This window comes from Manis pentadactyla, chromosome 4, assembly GCF_030020395.1.
Source record: "Manis pentadactyla isolate mManPen7 chromosome 4, mManPen7.hap1, whole genome shotgun sequence".
Classification (NCBI taxonomy): domain Eukaryota; kingdom Metazoa; phylum Chordata; class Mammalia; order Pholidota; family Manidae; genus Manis; species Manis pentadactyla.
The window spans coordinates 13,527,232-13,553,581 of NC_080022.1; the positions used below are offsets into that span (position 1 = coordinate 13,527,232).

Consider the following 26,350-nt stretch of genomic DNA (forward strand, 5'->3'; position numbering starts at 1 on the left):
GGCACAGAAAGGAACAACCTACCAGCTCGGGGTCCCCTGAACTTGGCATCAGGTTAATCCTGGCTCCGCCAGTGGCCTGCTGAGCTAAAGCTTTGGCTTCCCCAAATTGGATAAGTCTTGATGTTTTAAATGTTAGTGTTTTCTTTGAAGGCAAGTATAAAGCCAGTTGCAACATAATTTCCTTATAAAACTGTACAAATCCAAAAGGACTATTTGTCAGGCCACCTCCCCAGACTGGGGACTGAACATATATAGGGTTGGAGGCTTGGCCTTTACGGTTCACTCAACTGCAACATTCAGGGCGAAGTCCTCGGACCTTCCAGACCCAGGGCTCACCCCAGACGAAAGGGGATGGGAATGGCCTGCACTGGGCTAGGCTTGTCAACAACCCTGTGGGGCTTGTCATCGTATCTTACACAAGAGGAAACTAAAGCACAGAAAAATGATGCAGCCAAGCATGTGGTGGGCCATAGGAACAGTAGGTCAGTCAGTCAACACCCCAAGACCACTAGGTGACCAGGCCAGGAAAGTGTCTTTTGTTATAAGGAGACAAACCCACAGCAACCTGAAATCTCTCTTGCATAGGCCAAGAGCCTCGTCTGCAGCACCGAGGACCCGCTGTCTGGCTGAGGGCAGAGCTTGGTCTCTGTGGACTTCACCTGACAGGCTCAAAGGCTTCTTCACCCCAAGGGCTCTGGCCTCTGAGAGTTTTCAGAATCCCTCCTTGTAGGACTCTCAGCTCCCAGAAGGATCCCTTAGCTTTAGAGTTTCAAAAGAACCCTGTTTAGTGGTCCTGGGTTCTAGCCCCTTCTCTGCTATGTGACCTCAAGGGAGCTGCTGTCCTTGGGTCTCGGTTTTCCCACCTGTAAAATGGCCATGGGTATGTGAGTGGGGGTGGACAGAAAAATATAAAACACTGAAGAATGAATTCTCAGAATTTCTTTTTCAAAACACAGAAGGCACATCTCCTCATCTGGGGTGACAGGGGAATGATGTTGCCTGGAAGCAGGGGGATGGATTAAATGACCTTGGGCCTGCAAGGAGATAAGAGGAAGTCACAGGTGCGAGAGAGAAGGGACAGGCAGGGTGGTCAGACCTGGGGAACTAAGGTGAGCAGCCTAGCCTCCCCAGCCCCCACGCTCCTACCACTGCTTAACCTTAGGCCCAGACCTCAATGCGGGCTGGGGAACTGAGGTCTCCCCGTGATCTGTGTTGATCTCCAAGAGCCGTCAGCTATTCCTCTCACTGGGCACTTCCTCAGCCTCCAACCATGATGTACAAGGGGAAGTACAAAGGGTCTGGGGTGGCCAGAGCAGGTCCTGACCCAAGGGGCTCCAAATCCACAGGGTGTAGATGGCGGCTCCTGGACACATGCTCACATGCACGCGTGCACACACAGGTTCACAAAGCCCCAGCATCAGACAAAGAGCCCCACACTGAGGCCGGCATGCGGTGGAGGGGCAGGAGACAGGGTCCCCCTCTTAGCCCTCCCCTGCCTCAGATGGGGGAAGGGGCAGAGGTGAGAGACAGCCACAGGGAGTGGAGACAAAAACCAGAAAGAAAAGGAAGAGGGAGAGGAGAAAGGATGAGAGATGGCAAAACAGAACAAAGAGAGCCAAGCAGGCCATGAGGAGGGAGGGAGACAAGAAGGGGAGGGAAGAGCGGGCAGGCCAGGTTCTGGTTGCATCCAGACTCTAGCCTGGGCATGAGGAGCAGGCTCCAGACTGCACACTGGATGGCAGTCTCACCTCTGGGCCTTTGCACCAGCTCTTCTCTCTTCCTGGAGCACCCTTTCCCCTTCTCTTCCACTGTTACTGGACCTTCAAAACACAACTCAGGTGGTGTTTCCTCCAGGAAGCCTTCCTTGACTGGCCCTAAACCTGGCTCAGGTACCTTCCAGAATCTCTGGGTTTGAGGTACCACAGAGTCCCACCAGGGTCCCACCCAGAACTCCAAGGCTCACTGGTTCTGTCGTCTGACTTTGCAACAAGCTTTCCCCAAAGCTATTCTAGTTCCAGTCTCCCTGCCCACCCCCCACCCCTAGATGGTCTTCTGCCCATCACCGCAGCAGGCCAGGGGCAAAAGGAGGTGCCAGTGGGCCCTGGGAAGATGTACCAACCCTGCCCAGAGAGGAGACTGTCTGTCGGAGAATTTCACAAGGTCCACTTAGACCAACAGCTCTTCCCCTCCCCCAGGATGGCAATCATGGGGCAGTGAGCCAAGACCGGTCTTAAATAACCCAAGTAATAAAAATGGCCAATTAAGAGGGCGGAAGGCAGTGTCTCCACTGTGGGGGCATTTCTCCATCAAGCAGCAGATGAGCAGGGGGCTGTGTGAACCTGTACATCCTAAAGTCAGAGCACGCAAGCCGGAGAAGACCGCTGAGCAAGCATCTCAAAGACAGCTCAGAGACAGCCCTGCCCAGCGCAGCCACGTTGAGGAGCTCCTGCCTAGGCAGGGTCCAAATGCTATTCGATTCCCAACCCCGCTCCTCTCCCCAGAACCCCCAGCCTCAGGTAATAATCAGCACAGCAGCTGTCAGGGTCAGCACCACCACCCCATCCGCTTTCTTCTGCCATCCACGCAGTATGACTATTCCCATATTGCAAACAAGAAAACATGGCTCAGAGAAGCAAATGACTCTCTCTCAAGGTCAGGCTGCTGAAAAGCAGCAAGAACGCTTGGCCTCCTCTCTTTCCAGATCCCAAGTTCCCCACAAATGCTCTGCTCCCAGCTGTCTAGTTTTGCAGGTTTCTGCCCAACACCCATCACAGCTTGCCTCAGGATCCAGAGGAGGCATGAACATCAAGGCAAGGTGAGGATGGAACATCTCCTGGAGTTTCAAGTAGCCCCAGGCTGCATGGGGAGGTGGAGAGGAAACAGCAGTGTGGGTGGGCCTGGGGCTGCCAGTCATCATGCCCCGCAGACCAGACACTCTACTGTTTTTATAAAGTGTTGTAAGTTTATAACCTTCCAAACAGCCCCATGAGGTCAGATTTATTACCCCCATTTCAAAGAAGTGAGAACTGAGGCTCAGAGCACGAAAGCAACTTGCAATGGGCACACGGCTCCCTGGGTAGCATAAAAAGCTGGATCTGGAGCATGACTTCCTGGGTTCATATCCTGGCTTGCCACTTGTGAGGTATGTCTTGGCTGCCTCAAAGTCTCTGTGGCTCAGTTTCCACATCTCTAAAACGGGTTCATGATGGTGTTAACTCATACAGTTATTATGAGGTTATATGAATTAAATGTTAGCAAACTCCTTTGATGCAGCCTGGCAAAGGGTAAACACTATATAAATATTTGCTTAATGAATTAATGTTTACTGTGCCCCTAGTATGCACAGGCTCTACTTGAGCAGATACTTGTCACATGGCATTATCACATTTGCCTGTGTGCCCAGCCACTGTCCGGAGATTGGAACCTTGGCTTCTCAGACATACACACCCAGCAGTATCATCTTCCCCAACCGAGACACGGAATGACTGTAACAAGTTCCCTGCATCTTGGCAAAGTTCACAGCACCAACTGAAAGCAAAAGTGGGAGACCCAAGCCCAGGGCAGAGGCCAGCTTCCTTCTAGTCACCAGAATGCCCGGTGGTCTCTTCTGCTTGTTATCAGTTGGCAAAAACCCCTGGCCACTGCTCTGGGAGCACTTAGGTGCCAGGCATGATAAAAGGAGCATTAACTTAGAGTCTAAGACCCACCCCTGGTCCTGGCTTTGCTATGTGACTTTTCCCCTCTGAGCCCTGGTTTCCATCCTGCAGAGTTGCTGCTACAAGGTTTAAAACAGCCAGGTGTTAAGTACGGACAGGTAATAATACGTGTTCCCCGGCTCCCCATTCCTCCCCTCCCAGGTTAGCTAGGTGTGCTAACCTCTGCGCCTGACCAGGCACTGGCCCCTACCCAGAGTCCAGCACCTGTTAGGATCATCTACAAGGAAGATTGGGGCTGGACCACTCTCTATGGTGGCCTAGGAGGCTCATCTGTGTGTCGCTGCCGGCGATTCATTGGCTTCTCAAGAAATAATTAGTGTAAAGTGACAGCAGGAAGTCTTGCCAGGCCAGCAGGTGCCTCCTGTTCTGCCACCCGCTGTGGCAATACTGTGACAGGCACTTGGTAGACCCCATACCTTAGCTTGCCCCCAACCTGCCTCCTCACCCCAGACCAGCCTTTATTAGCCTTCAGGTGACATGGACAAGGTCAGTCATATCTGACCCTGGGAAGAGCACTGAACTTGGGGTCTAGAGACCCAGACTGGACTTGCTGTAAGATCTGAGGCAGATTTCTTCACCTCTCTGAACCTCCCATGTGTAAAATGGGCATAGTTAATGTCCACTTTTTGCTCTAATAACTAAATCTTACTTAAGAAGTCATCACAGAAGCTAGCATGTAATAGTTGCTCAATGGTAGCTATTAAGTCATTATTATTTATTTTTAAACCTTTTTCAAAATGCCTTCACACTCGAGTGTTTCAATTAATTTTTACATCAACCCTGGGCAATAGTACTCATAAGAAACTCTGCCCCCATTTTACAGAGTGACAAACTGAGGTGCAACAGATCAAACGGCATGTGTAGAATCCAGACCACTCCAGTTAAGTTACAGAGAGAACAGTCTTCACAGGGCACTGGGCTGGCACTTCCCCAGGCCCCATGGACAACAGTGAGCTCAGTGCAAGTCAGGACCATTCCCTGGACACCCCAGGGCTCTAGCAGCCCCATGCCACCACCCAGGGGGCTCAGCAAGGCCACAGCCCTTCCCAGGGACCAGAGACACTGACCAGGTTTACTGTTGGGTGACAACCATGCTCTATTGTAGCAGGAACTAGAGTAAGAAACCACATCCTCTCAGGAAGCCAAGCACCCAGTGCCCAGTGAGGACAGGAGGGCACTGTTCTGGTGGGCAGGCAGCAGCATCAGAAATCTTCACCAGCCTCCCACCTGGCCCAGAACCTTCTAAGCACCTCGCAGCTGGCCATGCCCAGGGGCTGCACAACCCCCAGATGCTGCCATAAAGGGCATGGACACCCTTGCCCCAGCTTCTCAACATCTACCCACCTCCCAAAGCCAGCACCACTCACCCCGAGGGCACCCACCCTTCAGCCCTGTGAAATCTTGCCATGGACCTTTTTTAGAGCTTCACCATTTATAAAGTGCTGTAGCTACATGAGCCCATTTGCTCCTCCCACAACTTTGTGACACAGAGCTCAGCAACCACTTTTTCCAGATGAAGAAACAGAATCAGAGAGGCAAAGTGACTACCCCAAGGGCTCTCAACTTCTAACTTCTGCACTTCCAAGTCCAGATCCTTTCCTCCATAAGCTGTGAGTGAGTCCCCAGATGTAGAGTCTGTGTCAGTCACCGTGTTGTCTGTGCCTTACATCCCACCCTATGGGGACCTAACAGCAGCAGGCACAGAGCCCCTTCTCACTACACAAAGACTTGCTCAGGATAGACTCTGGCCAGGTTCTGGCTGGGCTCTGAGAGGACAAAATGAAGGACTCAGACCCAGAGCCAGCCCCTGCAGAGCTTATAGTTGGCGAGGGAGCAGACACATCCCAGGCAATTAGGATGCAGGGTGCGGGGTGCTGTAAGGGGGAGGTAGTGGGTGCTCAGGGATGCCTGATGGATGACAGTCAAGGAAGAGCAACACATCCTAATCCTGAGCACAGAGAACAATGGGCTGCCTCCTTCCTTGCCCCAGGACTTTAGCCATCCAGGACATGGGAAATAAATGCGACACCGGCTGGGCTTCACCAATGTGACCAAAGCCAGGACTCCAGATTCCAAGTCCACAGCTCGGGTATCAGGGATACGTGGCACAGTTTAAAAATCGATTCCCCTGGGAGTCAATGCATCTCCTTGCAGCAAAGAGCATGTTCAAATTCTCAGTCTATCCTTCTGTGTCCTTCAAGTGCTGACACGTGTGCGGATGCATGGGCCTGAGAGAAAGACTGAGAATGTGTGTGAGTGTGTGTGCACACAAGCGTGCTTGGGGGGTGGGCTGGAGCCTCACATCCGGTGGCCAAGGCGAAAGCCCCGCCTCACATTCCTCGGAGAAGGAATCTCCAGCGTCAGCTGTCTCCCCACTTCCTGCTTCCTTTTCTTTTCTGGGACCTCATCCCCCACCTCTGGCTTGAGGTTCTGAAAATCCTCCCAAATTTGTCCCCATAAAGAAAGCCAGCCCAGCCAACAGACTTCGGAATACAGAGAGGCTGGATGGAGGGGGTTTTGTGTGTTTCTTTTAAAGGAGGCTGGGAGAAAGGGCGGACAGACATTTCCGGAGGCACAAATCAACTGCTAAGAGTAGGAAGAACACCCTCCTTAGATGCTGGACAAAGAAGTAGTCCTTTCTCCCTCCGCCCACAGCACCATCCCTGGCGCCTTCCCCGGGAGAGAGAGCAGCAACATGTCCTGAAATGGATGTGTTGGGCATTCGGACACTGTGCTAAGTCCCTGCAAATGAAGGGAACAGACATTGTAGGGGCAACAGGGGTGGCCTCGGGTGGAGAGAACACTGGGAGCCTACCAGGCCCCAGGTGCCTTAACTCATGAGCTCATTTATCCTTCCCGATTCCTGGGGAAATGACACATTATCCCTTTTTCCCAGAAAGCGGTGGCTCAGGAAGCTCAGAGAGGCTAAGCAATTGCCCACAGTCATACAGAGGATGGCAGAGCTGGGATTTGAACCCTTCTTCTACCTTATCAGGCTGCCTCCCTGGAAAATCAGAAATAGGGAATCCTTATCAGCGGCAGCCTCAGACATAATGTAAATGGCAATAAATACCCTCCAACTAGCTTCCCGGCAGTATTCTGGCTCTGGGGTGCTAAGGCGCCAGCACACACCTGCTCAAAGGGCTTCCCAGGGTGTGACGGGAGGAGGCAGGGGACACTCCAGCTGGCTCACCCAACAGCCCTTTTTGGAGCCCTCCATTCAGGCCAGCAGCCCAGCCCCTTCCGGCCCATGATCAGAAATAGCTGCGACAAAAGTCCCTCCCATCCCTGAAAGTGGCTTTTTAAAAAATGCTTAAAGGCAGACGCACAAGAAGGTGGCGAGAACTCTGGCAAGCCCCAGCCAGCCCAAGGCAGATGATGTGGGTAACACCTCAGAGCGGTGAGGAAAGCTCTTAATGGCAGGAGGCAAGCCTGCCCAGCTCAGCTTTGTGGGTCAGCTCCCTCTGGGCCTCAGTTTCCCCATCTCCAAAGTGAAAGTACTCAGCTGAATCAGCAGTTTCTCTCTTTTTTCTAAACTGCAGAACCCAGTTTTCCAATTGAACCTTCCTCAAAATACCAATCTGAGAATCATAGAAATGGAGCTGCTGTGGTTGATAGGGGTCAAATCCCAGGCGCTCAGCCCCTCACTATCCCCAGAATTACCCCAAGGTACCTCGCTCTGGACCCCAGGGCTCCAAAGGGCCCACTTGAAAACCACCCCACTGTGGTCCCTCCTGGCTCTCCAAGGAAGCTCCAGTCACCCGAGGTATCAATGAAAACAAACCAAGCCCTTCTACAGACTTGAGTCAGGGGCACAGACATTCAGCAACCTGCAGGGGCTGGGAAGGAAACCAGCCAGTTCCAAACCACACTGGGTCTGGGGCAGGGGAGGTACAGACTGCCGTCTCAGAGGCAGAAAGAGCAGCCCTGACACAGGCTCCTTGGTGGGAGGGATTGCCTTGTGTAAAGGTGGAGGACCGAAGGCTCAGAGAAGGCAGCAATTGGCCTGCAGTCACACAGCACCTAGCAGCAGAGCCAGACCTGGAGTCCAGGTCTCCTGGATGCTGATTCAGAGAACTCCCCTCTTGTTTAAAGTTCAGAGAGATTCAGCAGGAATCTCCAGGGAAAAGCCCCCAGCTTGCAAACTCAGAACAGGGTATTTTGGGGACACTGGGTGGTGACAGAGCAGAGATGTTTGTTTTGGTTTCCAAATCAACGCTTGACAACCTTGTTGGCATTATAGTTTCGGTGACCACATTTCCCTCGTGGTAAAGAGCTCAGAGCTGGTTGGACCAAAGGAAAATCAAAGCAGTAGTGACCAGGGCCTGGGACCAGGCACCCAGGCCAGGGGTTCTGATTTAGGCTAGTGTTTCCAAATCCTGGTTCCTATACCACCAATGGCACATGAGCTCATGTAAGGTGGTACATAGGTGACTTTTTCAATTTAAATTCCAACTACTTAGTTGAATGGATAAGCAAAATATGGTCTATCCATACAGGGGGCCAGCACATACCTGCTCAAAGGGCTACTGATACATGCTAGAATGTAGATGGAGTTCAAAAACATTAAGTAAAAGAAGCCAGATACAAAAGACTACAAATTGTATGATTCCATTTATATGAATTGTCCATAAAAGGCAAATCTATAGAAACAGAAAGGAGATGAGTGCTGCCAGAGCTGGGGTGGGACTAACTGCAAATGGGCATGAAGGATCTCTTGGGGGTGGTGCCAGTGTCCTAAAACTGGACTGCGGTGATGGTTGCACAACTCTGTGGATTTACTAAAAATTATTGAACCTGTCTGTATACTTAAAGTAAGAGGATTTTTTGATATGCAAGTTATTCCTCAATAAAACTTAAATATTTTACCTAAATAATAATACAAGTGGTGGTACATGGATATCATGGAGGCAGAACTGGAAAATGCCTCCAGCTTGGAGAACACTGAGCTTCCTAGTCCAGGTTGCCCTTTGGGGAGGCAGGTGGGGGACTCCAAGCCTATGAGTTCCTTTAGATAGACCAGAGGAAACCCCAGAACTTCTCCTTTAGAGGCACAGGCTCCTTCCATTGGTCACTGCTTGGGGCTCCGTGCTAGATATCCCAGAAGGATCTGAAGCCTTAGGTGGCCAACAGCCCAGGCAAACTTTGCAGTCTCATTCCTCAGACTGCGATTTCTTTTATGGACAAGGTATCAGAAGTGGGCTGGGAGCTCAAACTCAGATTTATATATTGTCAAGACTGGGAAGACCCTTTGAGATCATCTAGTCCTGTGGTTTTTAAACTTTTTAAAAAGGTGATCAGAAACCAGCCCTCCTCCCAAAAGAAAATTCTTATATGAGAAAGCCAAATATAGAAACAAGTAAAACACAGACTGTTACTTATGTACATTTACATTGTATGTTCAAATATATAACAGTCACTTATTCTAAATGCAATCAGTGAGGCTGATGAAGCTATTTGGTTCCATTATCACTTAGAACTAGGATTACGGATGACAGTTTCATGTTCAGTTTAATTCTATCTCCAGTTTTGGCTGTACAGGATCAAGAAAATCCTGACTCATACAGATAAGTAGCTACAAATGGAGATAGTTTTTAGCTTTTGCTTTGTAATTTCAGGATACCCTTCAGACAAATAGAGAAGGCAGGAGGGTGGCTTTAACTTGAGCCCGACTACTAACAAGTTAGCATGTCAGTGGACTTCAACAAGTTAACATTAAAAACTTAAAAGTGAGCACATTTTTATGACTATTAACATTTTAATATATTTTTAAATATTAAATTGATATAGCATTCAAGGAACCCCTAACGCATCTCTGAGGAAGCTGGAGGCTTCAAGAAACATGGTTCTAGCCCCCTCACCTCTTTACAGACAGGGAACTGAGGCCCCAAGAAGGGAGTATACTTCCTTTGGAAAAATCCAACTTGAGCCTTAAATCAACTTCAGAAAAGAAGGGACTCCCCGGTTCACAAAAAAAAAAATAGAGGAAAAGAAGGTGCCCAGGCACCCCAGAGGGCGGGAAGAGAGACACCCACACTCCACCTGTCTCCGCCCTGCTCATCTCATTCCAGGCCAGTGCCAGAAGCTGACATCACCCCTCACGCCCTGGGTGCAACTTGAACAGAGCATTGCTCAATGCCAACCTATTTCCCTCTAAAATTGGGCATGGTTTTCCATCTCCTTAGTAGCCAGGTCCAAAAGGTACACACACAATAAGACAAACACTACACAAGCCTGAGGCATGACGATACAATCAACAGTGGCAGAAAGAAGGGCCCATCCCCCAGAGTTTCACCATCCAGAGCAAGTGCCTGTCTCCCTACCCCACCTCAGCCAAGCTGCTCACAAGGGACAGAGAGGCAGCCTCCCTAATGAAGAGGCCCCAGGTCATTCTCAAGTCCTCAAGAGAGACAACTAGCCCAGGAGAGTAGCTCATCTCCCAGTGGGGATGTAAGACCTACCCCCAGAAAGCCTGGCCTGAGGCAGACCTGAGACTATAGGCATCTGCTCCCTGCTTGTCTGACCCTATCATCTTTAATAACGTCAGCTTGATTACTTTATATCTCACAAAAGGCACCACCATCCTTCTCTCCCGTCATGCAACTGTGAGTAGATTTTATTACTTCCATTTCTCTAATGAACAAATAGGCTTCCAAGTGATTCAACAATCTCACTGGCAGGTGATGGAGCTAGCATCTGAATCCTGCCCACTGACCAGCCTGGCCAGTGGAGGAAGATGAAGGAGACACCTTCCCAGCAACCTGGGCAGACCTCTGGGCCCATGCAAGTACTAGAACTCGAGGAGTAGAAGGAAAGATCCTTCTCAGGGCATCCTCCACAGATGTTCACAGCTCCCAATGCAGAGCTGCCCATTCCTGGGACAGCAGAGGGTCCCTGCCCCCAACCCATATCTGAAATGCTACAGACAGACCCTCTCCTCTTATCAGAAAGCTGAGCTATCAGTTCTGTCAGCCAGGCTGCAGATGGGAAGTAATGTCAATTTCCCAGCTGGGGAACCTGGGCTGGGCAGGAATGTGCTGGCCAGTCCTGCAGGGAGTCTGCCCCACACACTAGCCAGAGTTGGTGGTCTGGGTCCATTCGGTGTCCAGTCTTTCAGTCCAAGGTTATCTCCTCCTGTGTGCCTTTAGGGCTGAGCTTGTTGGGGCCCAATAAACCATAACAATAGGGAGTGTAGAGAAGAGAGGTGAAGAGAAGCGCTTTCAGAAGCCTGTGGTCAGTCTGATGTGGGTCTGGTTATCCACCTGGGCCAGCTGGACCTTACAAAGCTGACGGCTGACTCTGGACCCAGTGGGTAGAGACAGATCTATCTATTTTCAAACACATTATCTCATTTAATTCAAGAAATAAAAAGCCAGTAGGTTAGTTGAGGGTTTTTTCACCCACAGAGGGAGGGAACCCACTTCCTACATCCTTGGGAAAATACTTATGCTGGGAGACAAGACTGACTAGCCAGTAGTTAAATTCACCAGTTCACATCCTGGTTGCACCATTTATTGGCCAAGACAATTTAGGCAAGTCACTTGCACTTCTGCCTTAGTTTCCTGATCTACACAATGGGAATAAGCATGCCTTACACTCTGCCTTGTCGAGGATTAAATGAGATCACATTAAACACCAGTGGTTATTATATGTCACCTAGAAAACAATGTGCCTGTACTAATGACGGCTCTGAGGTGTCCCCTACCATAGACGGCGCCCACCACCACTCTTGGAACCAGATAACTGAGTTTTCCCAGCTTGTGCAAGGTGATATGCAAACACAGCTTCCAGCCCACCTGCTAGGACCAGCTGCCCCTCGCCCCCCGAAGCCCCTCCAGAACAGGCACATTCCGCGGCCTCCTGACCTGGACGCCCCCTCCCCGGGAGCTGCGGGGTGAGGGGCGGGTCCCCGGGAGCTGCGGGGTGGGGGGCGGGTCCCACTCACCTCCGCTTGTACTCGTCTCGTTCGCGCTTCACCTTGGCCAGCACGTTATAGAGCGCGCGTATCTCAGGCGTGATGGTGTCGATCTGCACGCCCACGCCGTCGGGGTGCACCCACGACACGCCGGGGCCCTGCACGGTCTCCACGCCACCGCCGCCCGTGCGCCGTACCTGCGTGTAGCTCCAGATGGTCCCGGGCAGGCGGCCGTAGTACTGCGGCTGCGAGCCGCCGCCGGGGGGCAGGCCGCCCAGGGCCACGGCGTTGGCGTTGGCTCCGGCCGCCGCGATGCCGTTAGCGTGCCCGCCGGCAGCCGCCGGCGGCCGCAGCAGCTCGGGCCCGGTCTGCACCGCCTGCTCGCGGGAGAAGGTCTTGTAGCGCAGCCGCCGCTCGCGCTCGCTCTGCTGCTGCTCCAGCTGCTTCTCCAGCAGCCGGTTGCGCCGCTCCAGCTCGTGCACCTTGGCCAGGAAGCAGCGGAAGCGCACATTGAGCCCCTTCAGGAGGTGGATGTTAGAGCCCAGGTCGTCCCGCAGCGCCGCCGTCACGGGCGACGGCCCCGGTCCGGCCCCGCCGCCGCCGCCCCCGCCGGGGCAGCTCCCGCCGCCGCCGCCGCCCGGCGGGCAGCCGAAGGCCAAGGCCATCTCCCCGAACAGCAGCGAGTTCATCATGCGCCGGCTGCGCGGCTCAGGGCCCCGGGCCCGAGGCTCCAGGTGCGGCTCCAGCTCCGGGCAGGGCTCCCGGCGCGGCCGGGCCAGGGCGGGCGCGGGCTCCAGGGCGGCGGGCCGGGCGGTTCCAGATGCGCGCCAGATGCGGCCTCCGCAGCGACCGCGGGACGGACTGTCCCCGGATTTGGGCGCCGAGGCGAGAGACTGACTGGGGCCGCCGTGGAGGCCGCGGCGGCTGCGCGAGTAGCGAGGGTCGCACGTCCGTGTCCGGGGGCTGTCACAGTCGCTGTGGAGACGCCGCGGCAGCCGCAAGCAGAGGACTCTCCGCCGGCACGGCCCCTCTGCAGAGGGCCCCGCCCATTGCAGACTCAGGCCGCGCCCCCACCCTCGCCCCGCCCACCCCTCGCTCTGCGGCGCTCCGGGGCCCGAGGCCCCGCCCCCGAGGCCCGCAGCGCCGGGCCACACCCACAGCCCGTGGGCCCGCCCACTCCCGGGCACCGCCACTTTCTCGGCTCCGTAGACCCGCTGTCTTCAGCTCTGGCTCCGCCCAGCTCACGGCTGGACCACGCCCTCTCCTGCGCCGGGTCCTGCCACCCAGCGGGGCTCGGATTCTTTGCCTGTGGACAAGCACCGCAGAGCAGCACCAGGCCGGCGGTTAGCTGGTTCCGCCGCAAAGCCAGCCCGGCCTCTTAAAGGGACCAACAGTCCGAGCAGCGCGCGACTCCCTCTGTAGGGTGCCCTTTCCCCTTGTCTTCTGCCAAGGAGGCTCCGCTTCTCTTCCTCCTCGCTCCAATTGCCCCGGCCAAAAATGCTCACGGGGTGTGGGACACCTCGGCCTGGGAGGCTGGGGGACCGTATCATCCGAAGGTGCATCCGCACCCCACCCCTCTCTTCATCCTGGGGCGGCCTAGATTGGCCTTCCCAGGATAAGGCAGCGCTTCCGCTGGCACGTGCCCCACGCGGTGGACCCGGGATGGCTTCTCAACCTCTTGCTCCCGCCTACAGCCGCTGGCTCTTCGTCCCGAGGTCGGCCGGGGCACTGCCGAGCCTGCAGGTCCCCGGACCCAAGCAGGCGCTGCGCCGAGTGGGGGTGGCGGAAACTGAGCTAAGATCCTCCCGGAATATGACACCCGCGAGCTCTCAGCCTGGGCTCCTGCCGCTCCCGGCCCAGAACGACCATCTCCCCACCACCTCGCACACAGAAGCTGAGATACAGCTGATCCCGAAGCTGTGGCTCTATTTCATCCAACCGCTTAGGGGGCAGCATGTGGGCTGAACAGGTCTGGAGGGTGGAGCCAGCCGAGGATCCATTCATTGATTCACTCACTCGTTCATTCAGATCTGTTTTCAGATGTACCACTCTAAAGACCAAGTTCTCCAGTCTCCGGGTGTCTCTTGAATCAATTTGCAAACACCTATCATTATTTTTTAAACAGTAATAATAGTTCCCATTATTGAGTAGTTCGTATATGTCAGGTGCCGTAGTTATTATCCCCATTTTACAGAGAAGGTCACTGAGACCTGAGGAATAGCAAGCCATCCCAAAGCGCATGCTCCAAACAGCCTTTGGCCATGGCTCTCCTCTTGTCCATTTCTCCGTTTGATCTTCACCACAGACCTCAGAGGAGAGGGGAGGTGATCCCCACCTTTGAATGCCTGTGGCTTGCACTGTGTACACTTAACTAGGTGTGTGGCACATTCCAGATTCTTCCAGTTGCATTTTTTAAATTAAAAATTAATTATTAGTCTTGTTATTAACTTCTGTGTTTTGTCTCACAAGGACAATGGCTTGGTATTCTCAGTGACAAAAGAGACACAAGGGAGAATGGGCTTGTTCTGGGATGAGGTCGTGGCTGTGATGTTAGTCTGCTGTTTTTGATTCAGTCTCAAGAGCAAACCCTTCCCATATTTCTTTCCTCAACCCTAGCTCCTTGCTCCCTGCCAAAATAGGCTCACCTTTACTACACTCAGCACTGAAACTCACCTGTCTTGAAACTTTCTCTGCTTAGCCCAACCCAGTGTGGTCACTACTCTTCTCTGCTCTCTCATCTCTTGGTGATTTTCTTGTTTATCTGACCTAAAGAATCAAAACCCTTTTGCCTTAAAGCAGCTCATGGACCCCTAAGGTAGCTGATAGAATTCTGAGGGATCCGTGACTTTGGGATGGGCAAAAGTTATGTCTTTATTTTCACAGATCTTCAAATGGAATTTAGCATTTCCTTTGCTCATGAATGCAGACAAACAAGTGAGTCCCTGTGACTTTATCACTAACAGAAATCACAAATATTTTCATATCACACTATGGTTACCATAGATAGCTAAAAATATTATTTAAGCTACCACAACTCTGAAATTAACATATTACACTCACCACTGAATCTTATTTAATGTATTAAAAAGGAAGCACATATGTCACTACATCACAAAATTTTTAAATATTTTGGTAATTGTATTTTGTTAAATTGCTTTTATTGTAATCCTAATGCAATTTGTAAGACTTCGTCTGAGAAGAGGCCCACCAGGCTTTACCAGATGCCCAAGGTGCCTGTGGGACAGAAAAGGTTAAGACAACACCTGTGGGGAGCGGCTCCCTACAGCCTATTCCAGGAAGGCACTGTCCTACCTCCAGCATGGCCGCAGAGTTGGGGTGTGAAGCCCTCCTGTGGGGAGGAGGAGAGGAGTGCCCAGCCCTGTCCTGGGCACTGGAGAGATTGAGACATTCTGTGATCATTTACTGAGCATTTACTACTTCAGCACAGCCCTTGTGCAAATACCGGGGAAACACCCGAGAACAACACAAGAGTTTAAGGAGCTGCAGGGTTGCTGATGGAGGCAGACAACCAAAAAGACCATTCTGAGACGTGAGGGGGGTGCAGAGAAGGGAAACCTGACCTGGAGGAGGTGGCTCAGCAGAGACTAGAAGATCTGAAGGAAATGGAGGAACCACTACCCACACTTGAAGGGATTCCACCTGGATCTTAGAAGCATGATATGTACAAACAAAATAGCTAGAAATAGTTCTATGGCTACATAGGAGCAAAAGTGAGATGCTGTGTGTCTTGCTCTTTGTGGGTGAGATAAAAGAGGAGGCTAATGTAATGTCCTTCTAGTAGGTAAGCAACTATCTCCTTTTGCCCAGGACTATCAAGAGGTTTCCTTTGATGAGGGGTTTTTAGGACTAAAACCCAGAAAGTTCAATTCAAACCAGGATGAGTTGGTAACCCTACTTCCAGCCCATGTAGCTCTGGACTTCTGAGACTCAAATCCTGTCATCAGTGTCAGCCAGACAGAGCTCAGAATACAGCAAGCCCCATGCTCCCAGTTTAGAGACAAGAGAATTGAGGCCCAGAAAATGGTAGGGACAGGCCCTGGGGTAGCAAAGCCTGGTCTAGAATTCTGGTCTCACTCCCTGTCTGATGCTCAGTCCTACCCTAAGCTGGAAGGCAAAGTCAGTGGTCCCTTCCTCTCAGCCCTGCACTCCTTGACCTCCCTATCTGTCACCCAAAGGGACTGCAGGTAGGTCCTTACCAGGTGGGGGGTTGTTCTACCAGACAAGGAATATCCCCAGGAAGGGATAAAAAGGATGAATTTTCTCAGCGGGGCACTTCCCTGTGGCCCTCAAAATCACAGTGGTGTATCTGATTTTGGCCTCTCCTTAGAGGCAGGAAGGGACAGATGGACTTTTGAGCCAAAGTTGGCTTAGGTTTGTATCTGCCCTGGCTGCATAACCTGGTAAGTCACATCACCTCTCTGAGGTTCCATTTCCTCATCAGTGAGATGGGCAAGGCTTTACCCAGGAGGTCCTTCTTATACCCTCTGCCTCCTTGTCCTGGCCACTCTGCCTGCCCCATCAATGTGCGTGAGCACAGGGAGGCTTGCGAGAAACAGTTGCTGAGTGACTGAATAAAAGAAGTAATGAATGAATGGACAAACACCTTTCATTCTGCCCACCCCTCTCCCCCACCATTTCACCTGACAACTACCCTTCATCCTTCAGGTCCCAGCCTCATGTGTAAGACCTCTGCCCTCCCAGCACCCTCCAGGTCTGGGTTGGGGTGCTCCCTCTAGGCTGTGTCAGCACCATGCCACCCCAGGTACACTCTCTTGTCATTGATGGCTTTTTCAGCCATATCTTCACCTCACCCCAACCCCAACTTTCCAATATTTGCTAGGCCATGGTCTCCATCAAGGCAGGCACTTTGAACCAGAGCCGAGTCAAGTTCACAGGCACATAATAGGTGCTCAACAAAGACAAGTTCAAGTAAACACATAAAGGAGCTATCAGTACCAGAGAAAAGTCCTGTAAAGTGCACTATGCTCAGTAAATGTTAGATTTTCACATTTTAACTATATTTTTTTGTTTTACAGTGTTATTGAGGCAGATTTTATATATCACGCAATTCACCTATATCAATGGTTTATAGTAAATTTACCAAGTTGTGCAGCCATTATAGGTCAGTTTCAGAATATTTCATCTCTCACAATAAGATCCCTCTTGCTCATTTACTGTTACTCCCTGGTTCCAGCCTCTGCCCCAGGAAACCACTAATCTACTTTCTGTCTCTATAGATGTGCCTTTTCTGGACATTTCTTATAAATGGAATCATACAGTACATGATCTCCCGTGTCTGGCTTCTTTCACTGAGCGTTATGCTGGTGAGGGTCATCCATGGGGTAGCATCAGTATGCCATTCCTTTTTATTGATGGGCCCTTTTAAAACTTTGATAGTTTGAATTTTTCATTATTTACTCAAATACTTTACTCTTCTGCACTTCTGGTCCTCAACTGGAACTAAGGACTAAGAGTATCTACCTCATGGAATGGACATAAGGGTCAAATGGGTTAATACATGTAAAGTCAGCATGTAGTAAATGCCCAATAAATATTAGCTATTATCACCATTTTTTTTTCATTTTTTTGGCTTGTGCAAATACAGAAAGCCCATAAATGCATAAAGAAGCAAGAAAAAGAATCTCCCACAATCCACACCCAGTGGCCCTCTCTGGCGTCTCAGTTCAGTCCTTTTGCCAGGGAGGATAAACTGCTCCTGCTTCCCTGCATCCCCCACCCCCACCCTCAGGCTGCAGCTTCTAGAACATTCCCATCAGCTTGCATCATGGTGAAATGAAAGAGAGCAGTAAAACATGACAGCACAGAGGGAAGGGAGTCGTTGCCAGGCCCATGTGATGCTGCAGGTGAAAATTAATCCTTTTAGCAGCTCAGACAAATTCTTGAGAAGTCCCATCTCTTCTTCCAAAAAACAATAATGACAACAACAATAACCAAAAAAACAAAAAGCTTGGCAGAAGGGGCGACTCTGGGCCTTCTCGGCAGTGGCACCGTGTTGCTGGGCACATCCCTCCTGGGCACCTCCAGGCTTGCAGACGCTTAAGCTGCATGTTGTCTCAACAATTTTTTTGGCTGGGTTTGCCTTCCTTGAAAAGGGCGTGGGTTTCACCAATGTCAGGGCGCCGTAATGTCCCACTGGCTTCCTGGAGAGCTCTGAGCTTGATCAGCAATACTGAGGGAGCCCTGATTGCTTCCAGCACTTTCTCCAGGCCTCTACGGGCCTGTTTCATGATGGGCAGCCTGGCCAACACTGTATAGTCTTGTTATATGGCAGAGTGGTTATACACTGGGGACCCAGAGGCAGGCTCCATCAACTGACTGTGCAACTGTGAGCAAGCTGCTCATCTGCTCTGTGCCTTGGTTTCCTCCTCTGTCTAATAGGATGGTTGTAGTTCACGGAGTTACTGTTGGGGACTTGTAAGGAGCTTAGAAAGTGCCTGGCCTGTGGTACTAGCTACCGTGAGCCAACATTCCTCGAACCCCTGCCACACATTGTTCTCGGTGGTGGGTTGAGCTCCATGTGACAGGAAATCAAGGCCAGGGGATGCAGAGGCCTCACCAGGGCCATGCTGGATCACTCTAGGGGGAGCCACGAATTTGGTGAGGGTTGTGTTTTCAGGCCTTCTTCCCTGACTCCAGATGAAAGCCATCTGTTGAACATCTCCTTTGCCCAGGCTCTATCACTAAAACTCCACATGCTGAAGACCCTTCTTACAGGTGGGGAAACTGGGGCTTGGAGGGTGAAGGGGCCTGTCTGAGAACACACAGTTCCTGGCACAGCTGAGCTTTGAACCCAGCTTTGAACTCCAAGTCCTTTCCATCCCGCTCTAGCTCCTTCCTCAACAACTCCAAGATGGAACATTGAAACACATCCTGGAGAAGTGAGTGGTGGAAGTGATTTCTGTCAACCTATCCCACAGTGGAAACCTTCAAATGAGGGGAAAGAGGTATAGAGAAGCGAGGGGCAGGGGCATCATCAAATGAGCCCAGAATCAAGATGAGAAGCAATGAATGCCATACATTCCTACCTCTGGGCCTTTGCACAGGCTGGTTCCTCCTCCAGACACAGTGTTCCTCCTTCTTGCTGGCTGGCCGTTACTGATCCTTCAGATCCTAGCTTTGGGAGCACTCCTCCTTCTTCACTGCTTGTCTTGTTTTGACTGTGTGTGGAGGTGTAACTTCCATTCAGGAAAGTGCACAAAATTACATGTACAGCTCAATGGATTCTACACATGTACACCCCAGTGTACTCACCACCCAGATCACCCCCAGACACCAGTGGACACACTTTCAGTGACATCTCCCAGAGGTAATCAGGTCCTGACTTTTCTCACCACAGATTCCTTTCTAGCCCCACATAAAGGGAAAGATACAGTATGTTTTTGGTTTGTTTTGTTCAATCTTATCTGCATGAGATCCATCCATGTAGCTGCATGTAGCAGCATTGTTCTTTTTCTTTGCTATGCGGTATTATATAGTATGAACATATCACAATTTATGCATTCTACTGCAGATGGACATTTGGGTGGTGTCTAGTTTGGGGCATAAAGTAGCTTTTCAGAGTAAAGCTGCCATGAACCCTCTCAAATATGTCTTTTGGTTTAACATAAGCACACGTGCCTCTTGGTTAGGATAAACCAAGGGGCAGGATTGTTGTCATTGGCTATGCAGATGTTCAGAGTTAGCAAATGCTGGCAGTTTTCCAAGTTGGCCATACAAATTTACACCCCCTCAGCAGTGTATGAGAGCTCCAATTGCTCCCCATCCCAGCTAATTTGTAGTAGAGTCAGTCCTTTTTATCTCAAACTGTCTGGTGGGTGTAAAGAGTAACACTTCCCTTTAGAAGCCGCTCTGCACCTCCCAGAGCAGGGAAGGGGCCTCCTGTTCTTCACTGTTGCAGATTCATTTCTTTGTAGCACTTCTGCCATCCACCATCTCTCCCATCTCATGGACAAGGACACCATCTATCTGACCCATAGCTCCCTTGGGAAGGAGAAGCTAGACCTGGTCACCCCAGTCTCAGGCCACTCACCCTCTTCAGATGCAGCCAAAAGTCCAGCCCCAAGGATGCAGGGTCCCTCTCTTTGATTTGCCCTCATTAATTTCAAGCCCAGTGCTTAATGAGATGGCTCCTTACTGGACATGTGAGGCCAGACCTCTCTGAGCCTCAGTTTTCCCATCTGTAAAATAGGAATAATAACTCTGTCCCATGGGGTTATGGTGTGAGCTAAATAAAATGCTATATATTAAGTCCTTGGAACAATGCCTAGCAGAGAGGGAATGGCTGAGGTCACCCTAAAGCCTGCAGCTCTTTCTCAGAGGAGATGACATCTTGTGCCACATCCTTTTCATTGGGAATCTCTAGAAAGTGCTCGACTGCATGAACTAAAGTGTCCCATCTGCCCAAAGAGACAGGCCCCTAACCAGCACATCCTAAGAGCCCTCTCTCTGCTCCACACACAGCTTTTCACTCATTAATCTCGTTACCCTGCTTGGGCCAATTCTAATAGCAATAGTTTACATGCCAGCCATTGTATAAGGGCTCCACATGCATCATCTTATCCCACTCTAACCTCATCATTTTGAGAGAAGGACCATCATTCTATGCTTACAGATGGAGAAACTGAGGCCTGGAAAGGACAAGCTCTATTCTTTCCCATTCCAGGGCCTGGAGATCATAGGTCTGAAACCTTAAGCCAGGTCTTTGTGGATATGGCAATGCCCACACCAACCCCAGGACGAGGGAGGGCCTTGCAGCTGCGTGGCGGACGAGGATGAGTGGATTGTTGCCAGGGGCGTCCTGGGGTTCCAGAAACCACAGGTAAGGCAGGCCAGGGAGAGTCCCTCCTGTCTTCTCCACTGGCTTGCATTGCTCCCATTAGGAGGTGAGATGGGTCAATCCCCACTTGCCTCACCTCTGATTTCCAGTTTGCAAAAGGCTTTCTCATGTCAGGGAAAGCCTTCAGAGGAAGGCAGGGCAGGTCCTCTGTGGCCTCATAGTCCTGCTTCTGCTGAAACAGGTGTCCCAGCAATGGGGACACCTCCTGGGAGGTGACTACAAGAAAGGGGTGATGCAAGCCTTCCTTCCCAGAGGTCTGCCCCTTCCAGCACCATGAAAAGGAGGCAGGCAGCTGAGTTCATCCCAGGCCCCAATGGCAGGACTATCTCCTTAATTGTCCTTAACGCAACTTTGAAATGACTCGCCACAAAAGGCCTCGTGTCAGCCTTGGTGACTTCCCCAATGACTGTTTCACAAGCGCAGAGGCCTCAGCCAGCTGGGTGCTTCCTTGGTCTGCACCTGCCCTGCACCTTCCAGCCCAACTCAAAACAGATGAAAGGAGGCATCTAGGTATCCAGCCACAGGGGACTGACTACCTAAGTCATGGCACCTCCCCAAGAAATAATCAAACAATCCAAAGGATAATACACACCGATATTCATTGGCATTGAAAAAGGTCCATCTCTTGCCACTGAAGTGAAAAGCACATTACAAAACACTATAAAACCCATTTAAAAGTGCCCAGCTTACGTCTGCTGGGGGCGTCTGTGTTCATATAATAGAAAAAAAATCTGTGAGGACATCCAAAAGGTCAGCCAATGGTTCTTACTTTTTAAAAATACCTTTATGTATTTTCTGAATAATAATAATGACAGTTACCAGAGCTCCGTGCCAGGCACAGTGGTGAATGCCCCCACCAGCATTATCCCATTCAATCCTGACATCCACAAGGCTGGGGAAATTCTTCCCCCATTTTACAATGAACACTTACTACTTTTGTGAGGAGAAAACAGAAAAGCTATTTTCCCTTGAGAAAAAAAAATGTTTATTGTGTACAGCTGCATAAAAAGCCCTGGGCCAAGTGGCAGATCTAAACATGCGTGGGATGCGGCCCTGACATCAAGAAAGTGCCACCTTCAGGTTCCTAAATAACTAGGTTTTTATGACATAACACTAGTTAGTATCTGGTAAGTTGACCAAGAGAGTCAGCAGGCAAAGTATTATGAGAACACGGAACAAAAGATGTAAAAGATGTAGCTTTAGAGGCAATCAGTGTTTTACATCAAGGTATATACAGTAAAATGCACAAATCTTAATGTCCAGATCAATGAATTTTAATATATGTATACATTCATGAAGCCATCATCCAGATTAAGATATCAACCATTCTCACTAATTTTTCCCCTTTCTCCTATTTTACCCATTCCCTCACCCACCTCCCCTATGACAACCTCCAGTCTATTCTCTGTGTTTATGAATCTATTTGTTTTGTTTCTTGGTTGGTTTTGTTTTTTAGATTCCACCTGCAAGTGAAGTCATATGGCATTTTTCTTTCTGTCTCTGTCTGACTTATTTCACTTAGCATAATGCCCTCTAAGTCCACCCATGTTGTCACAAATGGCAAGATTTCATTCTCTTTAATGGCTGAGTAATATTGCATTGTGTATATGTACCATATCTTCTTATCCATTCGTCTGTTGATGGACACTTAGGTTGCTTCCATAACTAGGCTATTGTAAATAATGCTATGACAAAATAGGGGTGCATATTTCTTTTTTTTTATGGTATCATTAATATATAATCACATAAGCAACATTGTGGTTACTAGACTCCCCCCATTATCAAGTCCCCACTACAAATCCCATTACAGTCACTGTCCAGCATAGTAAGATGATAATGAGCCTCTACTTGTCTTCTCTGTGCTATCCTGCTTTCCCTGTGCATCCCCCTACGTTATGTGTGCTAGTCATATTGCCTCTTAGTCCCCTTATCCCTCCCTTCTCCCCGACCCTCCCCAGTCCCTTTCCCTTTGGTAACTGTTAGTCCAGTCTTGGGTTCTGTGAGTCTGCTGCTCTTTTGTTCCTTCAGTTTTTGCTTTGTTATTATATTCTGTGAAATCATTTGGTACTTGTCTTTCACCTCCTGGCTTATTTCACTGAACATAATATCCTCTAGCTCCATCCATGTTGTTGCAAATGGTAGGATTTGTTTTCTTCTTATGACTGAATAATATTCCATTGTATATATGTACCACATCTTCTTTATCCATTCATCTATGGTGGACACTTAGGTTGCTTCCATATCTTGGCTATTGTATATAGTGCTGTGATAAACATAGGGGTGCATCTGTCTTTTTCAAACTGGGCTGCTGCATTCTTAGGGTAAATTCCTAGAACTGGAATTCCTGGGTCAAATGACATTTCTATTTTTAGTGTTTTGAGGAACCTCCACACTGCTTTCCACAATGGTTGAACTAATTTACATTCCCACCAGCAGTGTACGAGGGTTCCCCTTTCTCCACATCCTTGCCAACATTTGTTGTTGTTTGTCTTTTGGATGTTGGCCATCCTGACTGGTGTGAGGTGATATCGCATTGTGCTTTTAATTTGCATTTCTCTGATGATTAGCGATGTGGAGCATCTTTTCATGTGCCTGTTGGCCATCTGAATTTCTTCTTTGGAAAAATGTCTGTTCAGATCCTCTGCTCATTTTTTAATTGGCTTATTTGCTTTTTGTTTGTTGAGGTGCATGAGCTCTTTATATATTTTGGATATCAGACCCTTAATGGATATGTCATTTATGAATCCCATACTGTAGGATGCCTTTTTGTTCTACTGATGGTGTCCTTTGCTGTACAGAAGCTTTTTAGTTTGATATAGTCCCACTTGTTCATTTTTGCTTTTGTTTCCCTAGCCTGGGGAAATATGTTCATGAAAAAGTTGCTCATGTTTATATTCAAGAGAGTTTTGCCTATGTTTTCTTCTAAGAGTTTTATGGTTTCATGACTTACATTCAGGTCTTTGATCCATTTTGAGTTTACTTTTGTGTATGGAGTTAGATACACTTTTGTGCATCCAGTTTCATTCTCTTACATGTAGCTGTCCAGTTTTGCCAATACCAGATGTTGAAGAGGCTGTCATATCCCCATTGTACATCCATGGCTCCTCCTTTATCATATATTAATTGATCATGTATGCTTGGGTTAATATCTGGACTCTCTATTCTGTTCCATTGGTCTATGGGTCTGTTCTTGTGCCAGTACCAAATTGTCTTGATTACTGTGGCTTTGTAGTAAAGCTTTAAGTTGGGAAGTGTAATCTCCCCAGATTCATTCTTCCTTCTCAGGATTGCTTTGGCTGTTCAGGGTCTTTTGTAGTTCCATATGAATTTTAGAACTATTTGTTCCAGTTCATTGAAGAATGCTGTCAGTATTTTGTGTGTATTTCTTTTCAAATTAGTGATTTTGTTTTTTTCGGGTAAATTCCCAGAAGTGGAATTGCTGGGTTGTATGGTATTTCTATTTTTATTTTTTGAGAACCTGCCATACTGCTTCCCACAGTGGCTGTACCAGTTTACATTCCTACTAGCAGGGCACTAGAGTTCCCTTTTCTCCACATCCTTGCCAGAACTTGTTATTTACTGTCTCATTGATATAAGCTATTCCAACTGGTATGAAGTGATATCTCATCATAGTTTTGATTTGCATTTAGGGGCAATGACACGATTTATTGAGCACCTATTATATGCCTTTTGCTCTGAGCATCTTACCTCATTTCAGGCTCACAACTGCCCTTGGGGGCTCATAACTCCCATCACTGTGCTCCCAAGGAGATCCAGGCTCAAATGGCTCCAGAAATTTCCCAGAGCTGTGAAGCTAGCAGTGATGGAGATGGGATCCAAACCTCTGTCTCTAAAGGTGGTGCCTTCTCTCCCGCTCCTGAAACTCCCACCATCCCCAAGGGCACAGGTAATATTTCAATAGCAGGAGAGACAACAGAAGGCAACTGTCTGTCCAGGCCTACATTTATGCACCTTTAAGTAGGGGGTGATAAGGCCTACCCCATAGGGTCAGCGTGAGGATTAGAAGAGAAATCCAGTATATTGGAGGGCAGAGCAGTAGAGATGATCATATGTGTGAAGCATCTTGAAGACAAGCCTGGATACTCAGTGAGCACTGGGTGAAATAGAAGCGGCAGTGGCCTCTGGAGCCAGGCTGCCTGGTATTTTTGTTCTTTCACTGCCATTTACTGTGTGGCATGGGAAAAGTTACTTAACTTCTCTGTGCCTTACTTTCTTCATCTTATAGAGTGGAGGTTATAATAAAAGTCCCAACTTCATACTTTTGTTGGGACGATTAAATAAGGGAGTGCATGGTAGGGATTGAGAGCAATGTCTGGCACGTAGTAAGTGCTTAATCAATGGGCATTATTATTATTAATATTCTTTTCTACTGCAAAGACTTAAATGGGTAAATTAAAAATCTTGAAATGGTAAATTTTATGCATATTTTCCCACAATAAAAAAAATTTTAATATATTATCTGAAAAAAGCTTGTGGGGAGGTTAAATGAGACAGGGTGTACAATCTCCCAGCATGTTCTCTGGCAAAAAAATGCCCTCCCCACACAATTCCTTCTTGCCAAGGGGCAACAGATGCACTGAAGCTCCCCACCAACAGGTGTGTGCTCTGCTGAGCCCTCTGGCAGGCATGGGGTGCGAGAGTGCTTGCAAGGCTCACTGTCACTCTCCACTGGGCCCTGGCTGCCTCCACTGCCCAGTGGATGGGACCAGGCAGGCCCACCAGGAGCACTCACAGGAAGTCAAAACGTGGTGAGTGACAAGGTCCATAGTGTTCTGAGAGATCAAAGGTGTTCAGAGGTGGGAGTATACACCTGACTGAGAGGGGCAGCAGGTGCGGGGTGAGATGTTGTCTTATAAACCGAAGTCCTGGGGAATTTGGAAGTAAGGACAAGGACAGTGGGGCTGCTGGGAGTCTGGGAAAGCTTCCTGGAAGAGGTGATCCTGAACTGGGTCTTGAAGAAAGCAGAGATGGGACACTCCATCGGGATCCTGGCTTTGGCTAAATGCCATGAAGAACCATCTATGGAGATTCTACCCAGAGCTTAGCTCATTCGGTCCTAACAGTGACCATGTGAAGTGGGTGTCATTGTACCCATTTAATAGATAAGGAAACTGACACTTGAAGACTGAGTCATTTGTCCAGGGTGGTGACCCTTAAGCTGTGCTGCTCCCGCAATACAAAACTGCTCCCTGAGGACTAGAACAGGCCCCACCCCCCAAATGACCCCATCCCACTTCAAGACCTGGGTTCCATCAGCCTTCGCCTTTACTTGCTGTGTTACCTTGGAAAATGACAGGAGGTGGGGGCATCTGCAGTGAAGTGGAGTGCACATGACCACGCTTAAAGAAGGTCTGTGGTATGAAAAAAAAATCACTATTTGTTCTTTGCACCTGGTTCCTGGTTCCTGGCCTAGAGCTCCTAAAACCCTCGGAATTTACTGTTATACACGCTAATGAAGTGTCTCATGGAGAACACTGGGGCTAGGTAGCTTCAGGATGGGGGCTGGTCTCAGAAAGACCAAGTCAGATCGTAGGGTTAGAAGTGCCTCCAAGTCAGTGAGCACACTGAGGCGCCGGGAGGCCGGCGTGCCCATGGGCAGGGAAACCCCACGCCCCCTCGGCCCGGCCCTGGTCCTGGGTTTCTCTCTCATGTGGCTGTTCCTGAGCTGTGTCCTTTAGAATAAACCAGTAAACATAAGGTGCTTTCCTGAGCTCTGTGAGTTCTCCCAGTGAATTATCAAACCTAAGGAAGGGGTCTTTGGACCCCCTACTTATAGCCAGTCGGTCAGAAGTCTGGGTGGTCCCCAGGACAGGGCAGTCT

At 49.7% G+C, this 26,350-nt stretch overlaps 1 protein-coding gene across 1 annotated transcript in view; it reads right to left on the reverse strand.

Annotated features, from left to right (window-relative positions):
• Positions 1-12,672, reverse strand: part of IFFO2 (intermediate filament family orphan 2) — a 46,513-nt gene extending 33,841 nt beyond the window's left edge. The window contains exon 1 of the mRNA XM_036914452.2: positions 11,662-12,672. Within this exon, the coding sequence (XP_036770347.1) occupies positions 11,662-12,323 (662 nt within the window). The 5' untranslated portion in view covers positions 12,324-12,672. The remainder of the gene's footprint in view (positions 1-11,661) is intronic.
• Between the last annotated feature and the right edge of the window lie 13,678 nt (positions 12,673-26,350).